The 19,243-nt window shown below is 43.5% G+C and overlaps 1 protein-coding gene across 1 annotated transcript in view; it reads right to left on the bottom strand.

Moving 5' to 3' along the window:
- Positions 1-18,994, bottom strand: part of TCERG1L (transcription elongation regulator 1 like) — a 196,258-nt gene extending 177,264 nt beyond the window's left edge. The window contains exons 1-3 of the mRNA XM_081572894.1: positions 18,659-18,994; positions 16,456-16,602; positions 15,388-15,568 (exon numbers count right to left, since the gene is read on the bottom strand). Coding sequence (XP_081429020.1) covers positions 15,388-15,568; positions 16,456-16,602; positions 18,659-18,994 — 664 coding nt within the window. The remainder of the gene's footprint in view (positions 1-15,387; positions 15,569-16,455; positions 16,603-18,658) is intronic.
- Between the last annotated feature and the right edge of the window lie 249 nt (positions 18,995-19,243).

Here is a 19,243-nt window from a genome sequence, read left to right as displayed (position 1 = left end):
TTCCCCTTTTATCAGTATGTGAGTGAACGAGTATGTGTGTGCAGTGCCCTCAGAACTGGCATCATCTGGCTCACAGAGGTTGTAAACTGCTTCTAAAAATTACTAAAACAAAACAAAAACTTTTTCTTTTGTCTGATTAATCTTCCAAAGTACTTCTACTAATGGTTGAAGAGTGTTCATTTTTATTGATACGTGGTAACTGACTTAACCAGTTATTTAGTCATGGGTAATTGAGGGTTTTTTTCCTTTTGTTATTATACATTTTGAGGTGCTGAATCACTGTGACTACATATTTGTTCTTTCTTTAACTTGCCATAGAAGAAGAATCATTGAGTGAAATTGTATTAGTTAAAAAAAAATTTTTTATTGGACTATAGTTGATTTTCAATGTTGTGTTAGCTTCAGATGCAGTCAGGAAGATCCCCCGGAGGAGGGCATGGCAATTCACTCCAGTATTCTTTCCTGAAGAGTCCCATGAATAGAGGAGCCTGGCGGGCTGCAGTCCATAGGGTCACAGAGAGTCGGACATGACTGAAATGACTTAGCATGCATGTACAGTAAAGTGATCAGTTATAGACATACATGTATCTATTCTGGGTTTCCCAGGTTCCTCAGTGGTAAAGAATCTGCCTGCTAACCAGGAGACATGGGCTCAATCCCTGGGTTGGGAAGATTCCATGGAGAAGGAAACAGCAACCCACTCCAGAATTCTTGCCTGGGAAATCCCATGGACAGAGGAGACTGGAGGGCTACAGTCCTTGGGGTCGCAAAAGAGCTGGACACAATTTAGCACCTAAACAACAATATCCACTCTATCTTTTAGGTTCTTTTCCCAGATAGGTCGTTATAAAGTAATGAATAGAGTTCCCTGCGCTATGCATGCATGCTAAGTTGCTTCAGTCCTGTCCGACTCTTTGTGACCCTGTGGACTGTAGCCTACCAGGCTCCTCTGTCCATGGGGTTGTCCAGGCAAGAATACTGGAGCGGGTTGCCACACCCTCCTCCAAGGGATCTTTCCAACCCAGGGATCGAACACACATCTCTTATGTCTCCTACGTCGGCAAGTGGGTTCTTTACCCCTAGCGCCACCTGGGAAGCTCCTGTACTATACAGTAGGTCCTCACTAGTTATTTATTTTATATATAGTAGTGTGTGTGTGTCAGTCCCAATCTCCCCATTTATGTCTCCCCCATTTATCCCCTGGTAACCATAATTTTGCATTCTATGTCTTTGACTCCACTTCTGTTTGGAAATAAGTTCATTTGTACCCTGTTGTTAGATTCCGCACATAAGCAATATCATATGGCGTTTGTCTTTCTGTGTCTGGCTCTCCTCACTCACTGTGACAGTCTCTCGGTCCTACCCACGCTGCTGCAGACGGTATTATTTTGCTCCTTTTGACGGCTGAGGGATAGTCCGCTGTGTTTATGCACCGTGTCTTCCTTCGCATTCCTCTGCTGATGGACACTCGGGTTTCTCCCATGCTGTGAATAACAGTGCAGTGAACAGTGGCCTGCGTATTTCTTTTTGAATTACGGTTTTCTCTGGATTTATGTCCAGGAGTGGGACTGCTGGGTCATAGGTAGTTCTGTTTTGAGTTTTTTAAGGACCCTCCATTCTGTTCTCCATAGTGGCTGGACCAATTTACATTCCCACCGACAGTGTAGGAAGGTGCCCTCTTCTCCATATTCATTGTTTATAGATTTTGACCAGTGTGAGGTGATACCTCATTGTAGCTTTGATTTGCATTTCTCTAATAATTAGTGATGTTGAGCATCTTTTCATGTGCTTTTTGGCGATCTGTAGGTCTTCTTTAGAAAAAAGTTTATTTACATCTTCTGCCGAGTTTTGATTGGGTTATTTTTTGTATTGAAGTGCATGACCTATTTGTATATTTTGGAGACTAATCCCATGTTGGTTGTTTTGTTTGCAAATATTTGCTCCCATTCTGAGGGTTGTTTTTTTGTTTGATTTATGGTTTCCTTTGCTGTGCAAAAGTTCTTAAGTTTAATTAGATCCCATTTATTTACATTTGTTTTTATTTTCATTACTCTAGGAAGTGTATCAGAAAAGATGTTGCTGTGATTTGTGTCCAAGAGTGTCCTGCCTATGTTTTAAACTAAGAATTTTAGAGTGTCCAACCTTACATTGAAGTATTTAATCAGAAAGAGAAATCAAGGAAACAATCCCACTTACCATCGCAACAAAAAGAACAAAATACCTTGGAATAAACCTGCCTAAGGAGGCACTGTTCTTCTTTCTCAAGATTGTTTTGGCTATGTGGAGTCTTTTGCATTTCCATACAAATTTTAAAATTTCTTGTTTTGGAGTCTTTTGCGTTTCCATACATATTTTAAAATTTCTAGTTTTAGTTCTGTGAAAAATGCCACTGGTGATTTGACAGAGATTGCACTGAACCTGTAGATTTCCTTGGGTGGGATGGTCATCTGAGCAATATTGATTCTTCCAACCAAGAGCACGGCACACCTTTCCTCCGGCTTCTGTCGGCTCCAGTTCCATCAGCATCTTACAGCTTTTGGAGTACGGTCTTTTCCTCTTGTTAATTCAGTCACTCAGTCATGTCTGACTCTTTGCGACCCCACGGACTGCAGCACGCCAGGCCTCCCTGTCCATCACCAACTCCCGGAGTTTACCCAAACTCATGTCCATTGAGTCAGCGATGCCATCCAGCCATCTCATCCTCTGTCGTCCCCTTCTCCTCCTGCTCCCAATCTTTCCCAGCATCAGGGTCTTTTCCAATGAGTCAGCTCTTCCCATCAGGTGACCAAAGTATTGGAGTTTCACCTTCAACATCACTCCTTCCAGTACACAGATCATGGTGTATGATCCTTCTAATGTATTGGTGGAGTTGGTTTGCTAGTATTTTGTTGAGGATTTTTACATCTATGTTCATCAATGATACTGGCCTGTAATTTGTGTGTGTGTGTGTGTGTGTGTGTGTGTGTGTGTGTGTGTGTGTGATATCTTTGTTTGCTTTCAGTGTCAGAGTAATAATGGCTTCATAGAATGAGTTTGGAAATGTTCCTTCCTCTGCAATTTTTTGGGATAGTTTCAGAAAGACATTCAATGTTTGGTAGAATTCACTTGTGAAATCATCAGGTCCTGGAATTTTGTTGTTGTTGTTCAGTTCTAAGTCATGTCCGAATATTTGCAAGCCCATGAACTGCAGCATGCCAGGCTTCCCTATCCTTCACTATCTCCTGAAGTTTCCTCATATTCATGTCCATTGAGTCGGTGATGCCATCCAGCCATCTCATCCCCTGTTGTCCCCTTCTCCTCCTGCCCTCAATCTTTTCCAGCATCAGGGTCTTTTCCAGTGAGTCAATTCTTCACATCAGGTGGCCAAAGGACTGGAGTTTCAACTTCAGCATCTGTCCTTCCAATGAATAGTCAGGACTGATTTCTTTAGGATGGACTGGTTTGATCTCCTTATTGTCAAAGAGACCCTCAAGAGTCTTCTCCAGCACCACAGTTCAAAAATATCAATTTCTTGGTGCTCAACCTTCTTTATGGTCCAACTCTCACATCTGTATGTGACCACTGGAAAAACCATAGCTTTGACTAGATGGACCTTTGTTGGCAAAGTAGTGTCTCTGCTTTTTAATATGCTGTCTAGGTTGGTCATAGCTTTTCTTCCAAGGAGCAAGTGTCCTTTAATATTGTGGCTGCAGCCACTATCCTCAGTGGTTTTGGAGCCCAAGAAAACGATCTGTCACTGTTTCCACATTTTCCCCATGTATTGGCCGTGAAGTGGTGGGGCCAGATGCCATGACTTCAGTTTTTTGAATGTTGAGTTTTAAGCCAATGTTTTCACTCTCTTTGTTCACCTTCATCAAGAGGCTCTTTAGTTCCTCTTCACTTTCTGCCATAAGGGTGGTGTCATCTGCATATCTGAGGTTGTTGATGCATCTCCCAGTAATCTTGATTCTGGCTTGTGAGTTATCCAGCCCAGCATTTCTCATGATGTACTCTGCATTTAAGTTAAATAAGCAAGGTGATAATATGCAACCTTGACATACTCCTTTCCCAATTTTGAACCAGTCTGTTTTTCCATGTCCAGTTCTGACTGTTGCTTCCTGATCTGCATACAGGTTTATCAGGAGGCAGATATTCCCATTTCTGGTATTTCCATCTCTTTCAGGATTTTCCATTGTTTGTTGTGATCCACACAGTCAAAGGCTGTAGCATAGTCAATGAAGCAGAAGTAGATATTTTCTTCTAAAATTCCCTTGCTTTTTCTATGATCCAATGGATGTTGGCAATTTGATCTCTGGTTTCTCTGCCTCTTCTAAATCCAGCTTGAACATCTGGAAGTTCTCACTTCACATACCGTTTAAGTCTAGCTTGCAGGATTGTGAGCATTACTTTACTAGTGTGTGAGATGAGTGCAATGGTGTGGTAATTTGAACATTCTTTGGCATTGCCTTTCTTTGGGATTGGAATGAAAACTGACCTTTTCCAGTCCTGTGGCCACTGCTGAGTTTTCCAAGTTTGTTGGCACATTGAGTGCAGCACTTTGACAGCATCAACCTTTAGGATTTGAAATAGCTGAGCTAGAATTGTAGTAATGCTTTCTAAGGCCCACTTGACTTCACACTTCAGGATGTCTGGCTCTAGGTGAGTGACCATCACTGAAAGTTGAGGGGGCACAAATATCAAGACACAAAGTAGGCACAAAGTTTACCCAGGTCATTAAGACTTTTTGTATAGATCTGTGTATTTTTGCCAGCTCTTCTTAATCTCTTCAGCTTCTGTTAGGTCCATACCATTTCTGTCCTTTATTGTGCCCATCTTTGCATGCAATGTTGCCTTAGTACCTCCAATTTTCTTGAAGAGATCTCTAATTTTTCCCATTCTATTGTTTTTTTTTTCTATTTCCTTGCTTTGTCCACTTAAGAAGCCTTCTCATCTCTCCTTGCTATTCTCTGCTCACGAGTCCACCAAAATAATTCTTCATTTATGATACCATGTTTTATTTTGTCAAGTATTTTCATTTTGCTTTTTTATATTTTACATTACTATGATGAAATTCTCTATTTTTTATCCATGTTGCCATCCTTTTCCATTACAGTCATAAATATATGAATCATAGTTATTTCAAAGTCCCTGACTGATAGCTTCAAAATATGTCATCTTAGGATCTGGTTCTACTGCTTATCTTGTCAGTTGACCATTGTTTTCATTTCCTGCTTTGTGTGTCTTGCAAGTTTTTTGTTCAACGCCAGACGTCACATATTTTCACAGGTGGCGCTAGTGGTAAAGAACCTGCCAGCAATGCAGGAGAGACGTGGCTTTGATCCCTGGATTGGAAAGATCCCCTGGAGGAGGGCATAGGAACCCACTCCGGTATTCTTGCCTGGAGAATCCCATGGCCAGAGAATCCTGGCAGGCCATAGTCCATGGGGTCGTGAAGAACTGGACACGACTAAGTCAATCAGCACACAGATGTCATGAGTAGAACAGCAGAGGATGAAGTGAATAGGATTTACCCCTGGAAATGGGCTCAGCTTTCCCTCTGCCGAGGTGTCAGTGAGTGAGGCGTGTCAGCGGCATGGGCTGTTGACCTGGCTTGAATTTCTTTGCCACAGTTGCCTTCCATGCCCCACAGGCCCTGTAACAATGTCTTTTTCTTAGAGTAAGTTATGGGGTGTCTGAGTCTTCATATTTGTGCCCCCTCAACCTTCAGGGACCCCCGTATTCCTGCACCACAGAAAAAGGTCACTCTCCACGCCTGCCCTGCACCAGTGCCAGGGGGCTGCTGCTTTTCCTTACATTTGTGAGGGTGGCTTTGGGGCAGGAGTCCTTGGCCTGTGTCAGTCTTGGATAACCTTGTTATCTGGGCTTCCGATGCAGAGAGTTTCCTAGTGTTTCAGCTTCTTTTATTCTATTTGAGGGATTTTTGAAATAATTTGTACCCTCACATTTCTCACTTCTCCTCTTCCCAATTTTACCAACATAATTTGAGGTTATGTATTCAGATTATAGTGATTTTTCTCAGCATTAGTTTGGGGAGAAAAAACTTTTCAGAATTTTTCACTCACTTCTAACCCAAATTAACCAATATTTACGTATATTTGAAATGATTGAAAAAAATTGTCGACAATTACAGATATTTTGGAACCTGTCATCACCCCATTTTTAGCTGTTGCTTTAGATTAATTTGTCGGTTAGAGGAAACTGAAGAGAAAAAACAAATTTTTATGATATAAAGTTTTCCCAAATTTTTCATCCTCTATAAAAATTCTAAAGGGATCGTGTTGTCCTGATCTAAAGTCAGAGGAGACAGAGAGTGAAATCTGTGTTTTTCTAACTCTCACTGTTAATTGCTTGACAAAATAGAATCAGTGGGAACAGATTCCAAATCACCATACAAAACACAAATAAACAAAATCAAACAAAACATCCAAGGCACAGCAAAAGAATAAAAACAGACTAAAATAATGGAATAACAAAAGACCATGAGAAACAGGAATAATAATATGACAGAAGAAATACAAAAATAGGAAGTCAAATATAAGTATGCTGAAGTATAATATAAGTTCAGTTCAGTTCAGTCGCTCAATCGTGTCCGACTCTCTGCGACCCCATGAATTGCAGCACGTCAGGCCTCTCTGTCCATCACCAACTCCCGGAGTCTACCCAAACCCATGTTCATCGAGTCGGTGATGCCATACAACCATCTCATCCTCTGTCGTCCCCTTCTCCTCCCGCCCCCAATCCTACCCAGCATTAGGGTCTTTTCCAATGAGTCAACCCTTTGCATGAGGTGGCCAAAGTATTGGAGCTTCAGCTTCAACATCAGACCTTCCAGTGAACACCCAGGATTGATCTCTTTTAGGATGGATTGATTGGATCTCCTTGCAGTCCAAGGGACTCTCAAGAGTCTTCTCCAACACCACAGTTCAAAAGCATCAATTCTGCGGCGCTCAGCTTTCTTCACCGTCCAACTCTCACATCCATACATGACCACTGGAAAAACCATAGTCTTGACTAGACGGACTTTTGTTGGCAAAGTAATGTCTCTGCTTTTAAACATGCTATCTAGGTTGGCCATAACCTTCCTTCCAAGGAGTAAGTGTCTTTTAATTTCATGGCTGCAGTCACCATCAGCAGTGATTCTGGAGCCCAAAAGAGTAAAGTCTGACACTGTTTCCACTGTTTCCCCATCTATTTCCCATGAAGTGATGGGACCACATGCCATGATCTTAGTTTTCTGAATGTTGAGCTTTAAGCCAACTTTTTCACTCTCCTCTTTCACCTTCATCAAGAGGCTCTTTAGTTCTTCTTCACTTTCTGCCATAAGGGTGGTGTCATCCGCATATCTGAGGTTATTGATATTTCTCCCGGCAATCTTGATTCCAGCTTGTGTTTCTTCCAGCCCAGCGTTTCTCATGATGTACTCTGCATAGAAGTTAAATAAGCAGGGTGACAATATACAGCCTTGACGTACTCCTTTTCCTATTTGGAACCAGTCTGTTGTTCCATGTCCAGTTCTAACTGTTGCTTCCTGACCTGCATACAGGTTTCTCAAGAGACAGGTCAGATGGTCTGGTATTCCCATCTCTTTCAGAATTTTCCACAGTTTATTGTGATCCACATAGTCAAAGGCTTTGGCATAGTCAATAAAGCAGAAATAGATGTTTTTCTGGAACTCTCTTGCTTTTTCGATGATCCAGCGGATATTGGCAATTTGATCTCTGGTTCCTCTGCCTTTTCTAAAACCAGCTTGAACATCTGGAAGTTCACGGTTCACATATTGCTGAAGCCTGGCTTGGAGAATTTTGAGCATTACTTTACTAGCATGTGAGATGAGTGCAATTGTGCGGTAGTTTGAGCATTCTTTGGCATTGCCTTTCTTTGGGATTGGAACGAAGACTGACCTCTTCCAGTCCTGTGGCCACTGCTGAGTTTTCCAAATTTGCTGGCATATCGAGTGCAGCACTTTCACAGCATCACCTTTGAGGATTTGAAATAGCTCAACTGGAATTCCATCACCTCCACTAGCTTTGTTCATAGTGATGCTTTCTAAGGCCCACTTGACTTCACATTCCAAGATGTCTGGCTCTAGGTGAGTGATCACACCATCGGGATTATCTGTGTCGTGAAGATCTTTTTTGTACAGTTCTTCTGTGTATTCTTGCCACCTCTTCTTAATATCTTCTGCTTCTGTTAGGTCCATACCATTTCTGTCCTTTATCGAGCCTATCTTTGCGTGAAATGTTCCCTTGGTATCTCTAATTTTCTTGAAGAGGTCTCTAGTCTTTCCCAATCTGTTGTTTTCCTCTATTTGTTTGCACTGATCGCTGAGGAAGGCTTTCTTATCTCTCCTTGCTATTCTTTGGAACTCTGCATTCAGATGAGAATATCTTTCCTTTTCTCCTTTGCTTTTCGCTTCTCTTCTCTTCCCAGCTATCTGTAAGGCCTCCTCAGACAGCCATTTTGCTTTTTTGCATTTCTTTTCCATGGGGATTTTCTTGATCCCTGTCTCCCGTACAATGTCACGAACCTCTGTCCATAGTTCATCAGGCACTCTGTCTATCAGGTCTAGTCCCTTAAATCTATTTGTCACTTCCACTGTATACTCATAAGGGATTTGATCTAGGTATCCACCTTTAAAAAGCAAAAGCAGAAACAACCTTTAAACAACAGACCTAAACTGAAAACAACTGCGGCTGATTCGCGTTGCTGTATGGCAGAAAACAGCACAATATTTTAAAGCAACTTTCCTCCAATTAAAAAATAAATTAAAAAGATAAGGAAAACACTCATGAGCAAAATAAAATAGAAATGTGGACGGAGAGCAACGTTAATGTGACACGAAGTAGAGCTTGAGGCGAGAACATTAGAAGGAAAAGGCCGACCCATCAGTGCTTCGAGGATGTCTCCTCCCTGCTTACACGCATGGATGACTTCTTGTTGGGCATTCATTTCTTTGATCACAGACTCTTTTCCCTCCTAAGTCTTTAAGGTTTTCCCCACCAGGTGATCACACTCATGCTCTACACTGATCTGGAGCTGTGTCCTGTGGGGAGTGGCTCTCCATTCATAAGCTTCAGAAAGACACAGGGAGCCAGGTACACGGTTCTGCCACATTAGTACATCTGCTGCATTATGTTCATTTTTAAAGGAGTTCAGATCAATATTGATGTGCCGTTTGCTCTCTGTCTCACGCGTCACCTCGTCGTGATCCCACCCTGTTTACTGGCACAGCTAAGCGTGCTGAAGAATCCTTTCATGTCATCTTCTGTCGCCTGATTCAAGCCATCTTTCCAGGCGGCTTCTTGCCTCCACCAGCTCCCTACTGACTTTTCTTTTATTGCTTTGCTACACCATTCTTTTCTTCTTATTAAGCTAAACCAAGCACTGCTTTATACAAAATGTTTACAAGTTCCCGTGCAGCAGCCTTTTCCCAGTTCTGTCTTCCTTCTGTATGTTTTGAGTAAATGCATCTTTCATGAAGCAGAGTAGTTTCCGGGGCTCCACCACGTCTCCCATTTTCTCTCCTTCTCTCTAGTTTTCTTTGAAAGTCACAGCCAGTATTTTTTTCCCCAAAAAAGATATTGGTAGAATCAGGCTCTTTGATCTCAAGCCGAAGGGCAATGCGATATAGACAACTTTTAGACAAATCTCCAGTTTCCAGCAGATCATCATATCATGTGTCTTTACTGCACAGAAGCTGAGTTTATCATTCTCTGGCTTGATACACTGAGTCTGAGTTGGTGTATTTCTCAATGGCTTGAAAGACTCTGAAGTCCTTATTTTTAGACGTGAAGAGCGAGACTCTTCGGAAAGCACCATTTCCATGCTGGTCCTGTTTCCATCTCCAGCTGTGATAAACCTCACATCCTCAGAAGAGATGCAAGTCCACTCCTCCCTGGGGTGAAGAGGGCCCCGGTGCTGCATGGGAGAAGGGAGATGCTGGCAGTGGAGTCAAAGGGATGAGGCCGCCTCCCAAGGGCAGAGACCATCAAAGAGGAGGGCGTGCCTGTGCCAGCCCCAGGAAACCTTGCCCCTCCTGCATGACCTCTGAGACCTAGAGCCCTTCTCAGTGCAATCCATTCACACCGTAATGAGGGATAATCCCTTAAAAAGCCACTAAGTCATTCACTGGAGACTTTGGTTTCTAATACAGTGGGAGCGTTGCATACGTTTGTACGCTGGCATTTATTTTTCAGTAAGGATGCGCTGCCTTCTCTTTGTCTGCTCTGCTTCGAGGATGGATTCACACTTGCCTGGAGAAACCTTGGCTCCAGAGCCGAAGAAGGATGGAAAATCCCAACACCCTGGAGGGGGTCCAGGGCTCCCAGCAGCTTCCGCCCGATACTAGGATTCCTCTTGCAAGAAGAGGCCCCGAGCTGGGCTGCCACTGCCCCCACGCCACTGCTCCCCTCTCGAGGCCGTCACCTGAGGAAACATTTCCTAGGGGTTTGCGTGACTGCCTGCTCCACCCCTGTGCTGCCTCTCCCACCCCAGCCAAGCTCTCTGATCTTCGTTGTGCTTCAGGCCCATCGCCACCCCTTCCCCTCCTGTAGAGACCTTCCCTGATCGCCTCCTGAGACCCTCCACGCACGTCCACAGAGAGACCCCAGGACCGCAGCACTGGGTGGTCATCTCCCGACTGCATGTGCCCTGGGAGAGCGTGAGCCGTGAGGGCATCTTGCAGCGCCCATGCCTGCGTCGCCGACAGGAGAGGAGGTGCCTCCGATGAGCGTGGACGGGAACACAACCGACCTTCTCTCTATGCTTCTCAGGGGCCAACGGGCTCTCTTCAGGTCTGCGTCTAACAGCAAACCACCATCTTTACTCTCAACACATCAGTCTAGTATATACCTAAAAATGAACTCCTTCAAAACACTTATTCAACTTTAGAGGATTTAACCCAATTAGTTCAAGTTGTGCCAATATTATCTAAGACCCTGTTGTGGTACAGTTACTGCTTAACCAACCACAGATGAGCAGAAAGTGATATCAACAAGATTCTCGGAGGTCACGACATTCCTATGCACCCCAACCTCTAACCCACTTCAACAAACCACATGCTCATTCAGACAAAGCCACTTTGGAGTGTCATAGCATTTGAGCTCATGGTACATACTGCCATTGTCAAGACTGATCATTACACAAAGGTACTATCTACCCAGGAGAGGAAAATGCGCTGAGCTTGCTAGCCCTGTTTAAAACAAGGCAGGTCTGGCTCTCTCTCCTGGTTCTCCTGGAGTTCTAACAGCACTTCTTTGATGAATTTAAAGGGCATTAATAAAATATATCTATGATCCCGAGGCCATTTACTCTGAACATAATTTATAAGACAGATCAACTTAAGATATCACTTATATCATATATTCATAAAATAATTACATATTAATATACTACTTATAATATTATATACCTGCCTCTTGAGAAATCTGTATGCAGGTCAAGAAGCAACAGTTAGAACCAGACATGGAACAACAGACTGGTTCCAAATTGGGAAAGGAGTATGTCAATGCTGTATATTGTCACCCTGCTTATATGCAGAGTACATCATGCAAAATACCATGATGGATGAAGCACAAGCTGGAATCAAGATTGCCGGGAGAAATATCAATAACCTCAGATATGCAGATGATACCACCCTTATGGCAGAAAGTGAAAAAGAACTAAAGAGCCTCTTGATGAAAGTAAAAGAGAAGAGGGAAAAAGTTGGGTTAAAACCCAACATTCAGAAAACTAAGATCAAGGCATCCAGTCCCATCACTTCATGACAAATAGATGGGGAAACAGTGGAAACAGTGAGAGACTTTTCTGGGGCTCCAAAATCACTGCAGATGGTGACTGCAGTCATGAAATTAAAAGACGCTTGCTTCCTGGAAGAAAAGCTATGACCAACCTAGACAGCAAATTAAAAAGCAGAGACCTTTGCCAACAAAGCTCCATCTAGTCAAAGCTATGCTTTTCCCAGCTGTCAGGTATGAATGTGAGAGTTGGACTATACAGAAAGCTGAGCACCAAAACACTGATGCTTTTGAACTGTGGTGTTGGAGTAGACTCTTGAGAGTCCCTTGGACTGCAAGGAGATGCAACCTATAGTCCATCCTACAGGGAATCAGTCCTGAATACTCATTGGAAGGACTGATGCTGAAGCTGAAACTCCAATACTTGGGCCACCTGATGTGAAGAACTGACTCATTGGAAAAGACCCTGATGCTGGGAAAGATTGAAGGCAGGAGAAGAAGGGGATGACAGAGGATGAGATGGTTGGATGTCATCACTGACTCGATGGACATGAGTTTGAGCAAACTCTGGGAGTTGGTGATGGACAGGGAAGCCTGGCATGCTGCATTCTATGGGATTGCAAAGAGTTGGACACGACTGAGTGACTGAACTGAACTGATATTTATAAATGTATAAATTTATCTAATATAAAACAAAATAATATTTAAATTTATCAATTTATATCAAGTATAAAATTTAAAACAGTAACTTTCAATAACATATCTGAAAATTTACATGTAAAATGTTTTAATGAGGCTATCTGATATTTTCTCACAAATTACAGTAAAATTGAAACAATATATCCTTTAACTACCTTCCAACTTGTTCCCCTTTGTAAGTTCTCAATCAAGCAGTCAGTAACATATAAACAACCCTCTAAATGTATTCTTTGGGGCTTCCTGGGTAGCTCAAATGGCAAAGAATCTGCCTGCAGTACAGGGGGCCTAAGTTTGATCCCTGGGTCAGGAAGATCCCCTGGAGAAGGGCATGGCAACCCAATCTAGCATTCTTGCCTGGAGAATCCCATGGACAGAAATGCATTCTTTGGACTAAGGGTCATTTAACACATACTTTCCAGATTACTAATTTCTAAGAATTCTGAAATGTATCAAAAAATCAAAACTTCCATGTATCAGTTCAGAAACTTCCATCTCAAAACAAAAGTGTTTGACTTAGTAAAATAGCTCTGATGACAGACACATTATTCCCCAAAAGATATGTAAGCCATATTACAGTCTTATGGTTCATAATTCCAAAAAACAGTCCAAGAATCCAAGGAAGAGACCTGACAAATGGAAGATGAGGTGAAGTTACTCTACAATTGACCATGTTAGTAAGAAATAATTATTTTATTTCATCCTTTAATATAGCTTAGTCAAAAAAGTGAAGAGCTTCCAAGTAGCGCTAGTGGTAAAGAATCTGCCTGCCAGTGCAGGAGACGCAGGTTTGATCCCTGTGTCAGGAAGATCCCCTGGAGGAGGAAATGGCAACCCACTCCAGTATTATTGCCCGGGAAATTCCATGGACAGAGGAGCCTGCTGGGCTACATGGGGTGGCATGAGTCCATGTTACCATAAGGCCGTGGGGTGACAAAGAGTTTGGACATGACTGTATGACAGAGCACACATCACAAAACGTCAGAAGGTAAAACGTACATGGATACGCTTCAAGTATGAAATGTGTGCCACAAAACGGCAAGTAAAAATACCCCTGTGATAGAAAAGCTATGATAACTTGCCGGAAGCCTCTTCAACTAAGTAGATATTTAGCATTCCCACAATACGGGTTTTCTACGAAAATTCAGGTATAATGCAAATGTCAGTATGATAGTCAAGAGTGAGCTGACAGGAGGAAAGGTCACTCAAAGCTTTTGTTCGAACAATGAACTAATTTCACTATTTTTTAAACTATACGTGCTGATTACTTTGGTGACAGCATTGACAATGCACTAAGAAAGTAAAATATTCTATTTTCATGCCCCAAAGAGACATCTAAAGCCCTGGAATGCTTGTATATTACCTGCTCTCTGATCCTCTCTTGTCATCATTCAATGAGAAGGGAAATGTGACCACCTCAGTGTAAAATAAATGCATGCACATATGATGCTTGCTCAGACCTTAACTCAGTGATTGATGATGACAAGAACACAGGCACATTTCAGTCAAGAATCACAGTTTCAGCCTGTGAAAAAACACAGATACAGGAACCCCCTACACAGGAACCTTCAGCTGCGAACTTTCAAAGGTGTGAACATGAGCGTTCACGTGTCCAGTTAGATAAGTCAGCTCATGTGTCTGGCGTACACTGTCACACGCACGCATCCCCTACCAGTGGCCGTGCTTTTGTGGACTTTACTGCCCAGTGCTGTGTAGAGGACAGTAGGACAGTGTCTTTCTTTCAAGCCCAGGATGTCCAGAAACAACAACAAAAGCAGTGGTGAGGCAACTGGAACTACTGTACTTTTCAAGGTACTGTACTGTAAGATTAAAGATGTTTTCTTTATTTTTTCTGTTTGTTTTTTTTATGTATGATTTGTGTGAAAATATTATAAACCTATTGCAGCACAGTGCTATATAGTCCATTGTGTTTGTTGGGTACCTAGGCTAAATTTGTTGGACTTACAAACAAATTGGACTTATGAATGCACTCTCGGAACTGAACGTGTTCATATGTAGGGGACTTACTGGAGTTGAGTGTTCTTTCTGACTTATTGATAAATAGGGCCCATAGCAAATTAGACTCATAAGGCAGAAAAAGAGGGAGGAAAACAAATATGTCTCCCAAACCAGCACTGAACTATCCACAGGTCCATGTACTTATTACTAGATTTTAGAGCTACACACTGAGACAGTCTTGGTAGGTAGGAAATTACAAGGAAGATAATGAAATTCTGAAGTCATAAAATACCCTGTAATGGAAGGTGTTGCAAGATAATTGTGGCATGGGTAACATTTGCTTTTGTAATATGATCGTATGTTAAGGTGATTTTTAAAATCAACTTAAAAATTCATAAGATGATTTTATTCTCTTGTTACTATATAGGTTTATTATATCATGTTTCAACCGGAGATTATTTCATGGCAGTCTGTTCCAGGACAAATGTTCTCTCAGGTCACTAGACTCCAAAGATAGAACCGAATCCATCTCCCAAGCAGCACACTTTTATAGACCATTGCCAGTATCACCCCCACCCCCAAATCTTACATGTGTCTGTGTCCTGTGGACCACAGAGCCATGAACCTTGCCCTACATAAGAAACACTTTTAAAAGAGTTGCCTGATCAATTAGGGCCCCTCCTAAGAGCTATCAGCAGAGGATTTGGTTCCATTCTAAAAACACAGCACCAAAAATGTGACTCTGTGCAAATTGTTTCAGCCACCTCTTCACCTTAAAACAGATTCCATTCTCCAAACACACAGTGACTAAGCAAACCCAAACTCAACTTCTTTATGAAAAGGAATCCTGACCGCAGAAAAGGGATTATATTTTCCTGGAAGAACTATTTCATTAAAATGACAAAGATAGTTTTCATACCTAGAGCTAGTCTGCAGCTAAACCAAGCAAACAAGCACAAAACCACCTGCACATTGTCCCTGCCATTTGGGCACCAACCTGGTAGGGGCTGAGGTGCTAACACCACTGTGGGCAGAGGCCTGGAGGCAGGAGCTGGTCTGGACAGAGACACGGCTACTTGGTTTGTCAATAGTTGAGGCTTTTGGTGCCCATGAAACAATCTTGATTCCTCTGGATACATCCATGTTGAGTCCAGAGCAAAGGAATTATTTAAAAAGATCTGTCCAAAGAGAAAGCAAGCATAACATGTAAGACCATGCACATAATAAAGCTGAAGACTGTAAAAATATTTATCCTGTCTAACATTGAATCCTGAAGATTCTATGGGTGGGACTCTACAAAAGCACTCTAGATGCATGCGGTTCTGATACCAATTACCTTCTAGGCCTGGTCTTCAGCTATTCACTTGGTTAGTTCATTCTGGCAGCCAGTTAACAGATGATAGAGTCGCCCCACTGAGGTAAGCAGCGTGTGGGGCAACAAGTCATTGTACTACTTTCTCTCGGTTTTCAAGTAAACAGAGTGTGGCCAGTATATTTGAATTCAAAAGTCAAGTGAAAGAAAGTGAAAGTGAAGTCGCTCAGTCATGTCTGACTCCTTGTCACCCCATGGACTATAGCCTGCCAGGCTCCTCTGTCCACGGGATTTTCCAGGCAAGAGTACTGGAGTGGGCTGTCATTTCCTTCTCAAAAGTCAAGAGAAACCATTAGAAAGATGAACACTCAAAGCAATAGTGGCAAGGAAAATGCTTTTAAAATGTATTTTTGAGTTATATAATGTTTAAGGCTAGATTCTGATCAATGGGTACAAATTTAAAAACTGAAAAATTCAAAAGGTAGATTCTGATTCAGGAGTAGAACTTTTCTATTTTTCTATGGAATCCAAATATTTTAAGCTAAAACAAAATCCCCCACCATCACCATCTACTGGTGCTTTTGAACAGGCCAGTCTTATTCTGAAAAGGTTTCTCTCTAGATCTAACGGTGGATCTACTGCAATAAGAAACTAGAAGTACACCATGATTTCTGTTATGGGAATACCCAACAACTTAGTAACGAGTAGCCCATCAACTACTCGTTTGTCCAATCAAACTAATTGCATTTTTACCTTACAATTAGGGATCCTTTTGTCTATCCAGCTTTTCCCAACAGGAAGTGGAAGAGCAGATGTGCAGACATGTGGGAAAATGGGCACCAGTTCCACAGAGGAAGAGGGGGACAGTCCAATCGATGGGGAATGACCCCCAAACAGCCACTGGAACCCAAAGAAAGAGAAGGGCATGCTCATTAGCCTGTATCAATCAACTCTGCTTCATGCCAAAAGATGCTGGGGTAGCTGCTTTAAAAGGGAATTTTAAAGTGCATGTGTTTGGCTATGAGAAAAATTTCCTCCTTCCAGTCCCCAAATGCCACAAATATTCAAAAATTCTAAAAATCTGTAAAAGTTTCTGTATCTGAATCATCACAGTGCATTAACAACACTGCATTCTTTAACATCAGGAAAGAACTTCTAAAGCACAAAACCATGAGAACGTGGTGAGAAATGAATTTCGGCCCTGAGAACAGGAGAAACCACAGTGGGAAGGTGAAATGCTGGGCATTCCTCTCATAATTCTTGAATTCTTTTCATAAGCAAGCAGAGAGCTATATTTTATTATATTCTTTTCCATACAACATTTCCTATTAATTATACTCATCACCTTAAAAACAGGGACAAGCAATATTTTCAAAATAAGAGGTTAAGATTCAAAGTTTTCCAAGGTCCACAAATGCAAATAGATTCCAAGGCAAAGAAAATGTAAGTGAGATTATCACATAACTAAAAATCCCAGTGCACAGAAGAAGACAGCAAACACTGAAAGGGGCAGACAGTTTAGGAGACAGTCTCTCTAGTTAAATCAACTGAAGCCTTGTCAGCGGGGAGCAGGTTCATTGTTCAATGACATGGGATGCTTCACTGTGTACTTGTTTTAAAATCGTATAAGCATTTTTGAATTTCCTGTTGGGTGAAAATGTTCTTCTAGCATAAATACTGTTCTTTAACAGAAAGTATGCTGCACAAAATATTTTAAAGATTAATATTGTTTGGGAGAGGTTTTGTGTTTTAAATTTACACAAGAAAAAAAAAATGCAGCTTTCCATACAAGAAAAAAGAAAAAAATTGTAGTTCCTTGACATTATATACCTCTAGTGGTAGCACTTGGATATGACAACCCCTTCAAAATAGCAAAAAAAAAAAAAAAGAAAGAAAGAAAGAAAAGGAAAAACTACCAATGCTTATTAAAAAAAAAAAAAAAAACCTGAACTGCATTACACATCAAAACACCATATCCACTACCACATATGTGATGTATCGTTATAGCCAAAGACCAATTTAGGAAGAGTTAAACACATCTTTTAGAAAAGCTTACAATATAATATTGGATTTAAATTAATGATGTTGTGTCTTCTGTCATCCACTCACTTGAATATGCTATTGATGATAATCATTGGAATAAAATACATGCTATTCCCTGATTTAAATCCAACTGCATAGTTATATAGCACACAACGGGTCTTGCCAAAACCAGCTTGCCCTGCCTGCTCCGTTGCACCATTAATCAAAGGTACAGTCACTTTCTCTTTTTAATTCCAGGTTTGCAACGTCAAACTCCTCTAAAGTGCAATATGACACTAGCTAATCTAGTGGACTCGGGCAGACCTGGGGTGGGAGTAGAAATCACCCAGTAACATTTCTCAGTATTAACGCCAGGGTTTTCCTGCAGGCTTCCACTGGTTTGAATTTTCTTAAGCATTGTCCTGAGTCTATTTTCAAATGGAAAAAAAAAAACACACACTAGATCAGAATCAGAAATAGCTATTGATTCCCAGCTTGCTTTTCAAGCCTGGCAGAGGCTGTAAAAGTATTAACTTCTATCCGCTAAGTCAGCCACAGTCCGCAGCGGCAGCGCTGGGTTTTCGAGGCGCCGACTTCAGCACCGCGCTCTGGACAGCGACCCCGGCCAGGGCCAAAGTTGGGGCGGGCAGCCCCGACTCTGGTTTTGGGGCGCGGGTCTCCAAACTGCCCAGCGAGAGAGACCGGAGAGAAAGACTTGCAAAAGCTGCCAGGGGCGGAACGGGACGTCGGAGCGTGAACTTTGTTGCCCATGCATGGCTGCCAGGCTGAGCCCTGATGGACTAGGGGCCCGAGGACCGCCGCGGGAGGGGGGAATGCGCGCCACGGGGCCGGGGCAGCCGGACTGGGGGCGGCGCCCAGGGGCAGGGGGACGCCGGCAGCCCCAAGCCCGGGGCCGGGGCCGGGGACGCGTTACCTGCCCGTTGAGCACCGGGTAGCGGTGCGCGGCGGCGGCGTGGTCTGGCGCAGAGGGCAGCGGCAGCAGCGGCAGCAGGGGCTCGCCGGGGGCTTGCCAGGCGGGCAGCCCCGGGAGCAGCGGGCCAGCGGGGGGTTGCGCCGAGGCGAGCAGCACGGGCGGGGGCGCGACCCCCGCGCCCAGCCGGAGCAGCCCGGCCGAGCCGGGCACCATCCAAACCCAGGGCGGCGGCGGCGGCGGCGGGTCTGCATTCATCGGCCAGAGGAGAGGCTGCCGCCGGCTGGGCTGGTGCTGCAGCTGCCGCCGCCGCCGCTGGAGCCTGGCGCCCACCAGCATCCTACATCCCCGCGCGGGCGGCGGCGGCGGCGGGGGCGGCGGGCGCCCTAGGTGCGGGCCGGCGGCGGCGCGGGCGACGGAGCCAACTCACTTGGCTCCGCGGCTCGGCCGCTCGCTCCGCCCCTGCCCCGCGCCGGGAGCCCCTCCTCCTGCCCGCCGCCCTCTTCTCCGATCGCGACCGCCCCGCGCCGCCGCCGCCCCCAGGCCCCGGGCCGGGCTCGCAGCGTCCCCGGATCCCGGGCTCCGGCC

The sequence above is a fragment of the Giraffa tippelskirchi genome, chromosome 2 (assembly GCF_054371585.1).
Source record: "Giraffa tippelskirchi isolate mGirTip1 chromosome 2, T2T-mGirTip1v1.2.pri, whole genome shotgun sequence".
In the NCBI taxonomy this organism is placed as follows: domain Eukaryota; kingdom Metazoa; phylum Chordata; class Mammalia; order Artiodactyla; family Giraffidae; genus Giraffa; species Giraffa tippelskirchi.
Note: the sequence above shows the minus strand (reverse complement) of the source record. Positions and strands in the feature narration are given on the sequence as shown.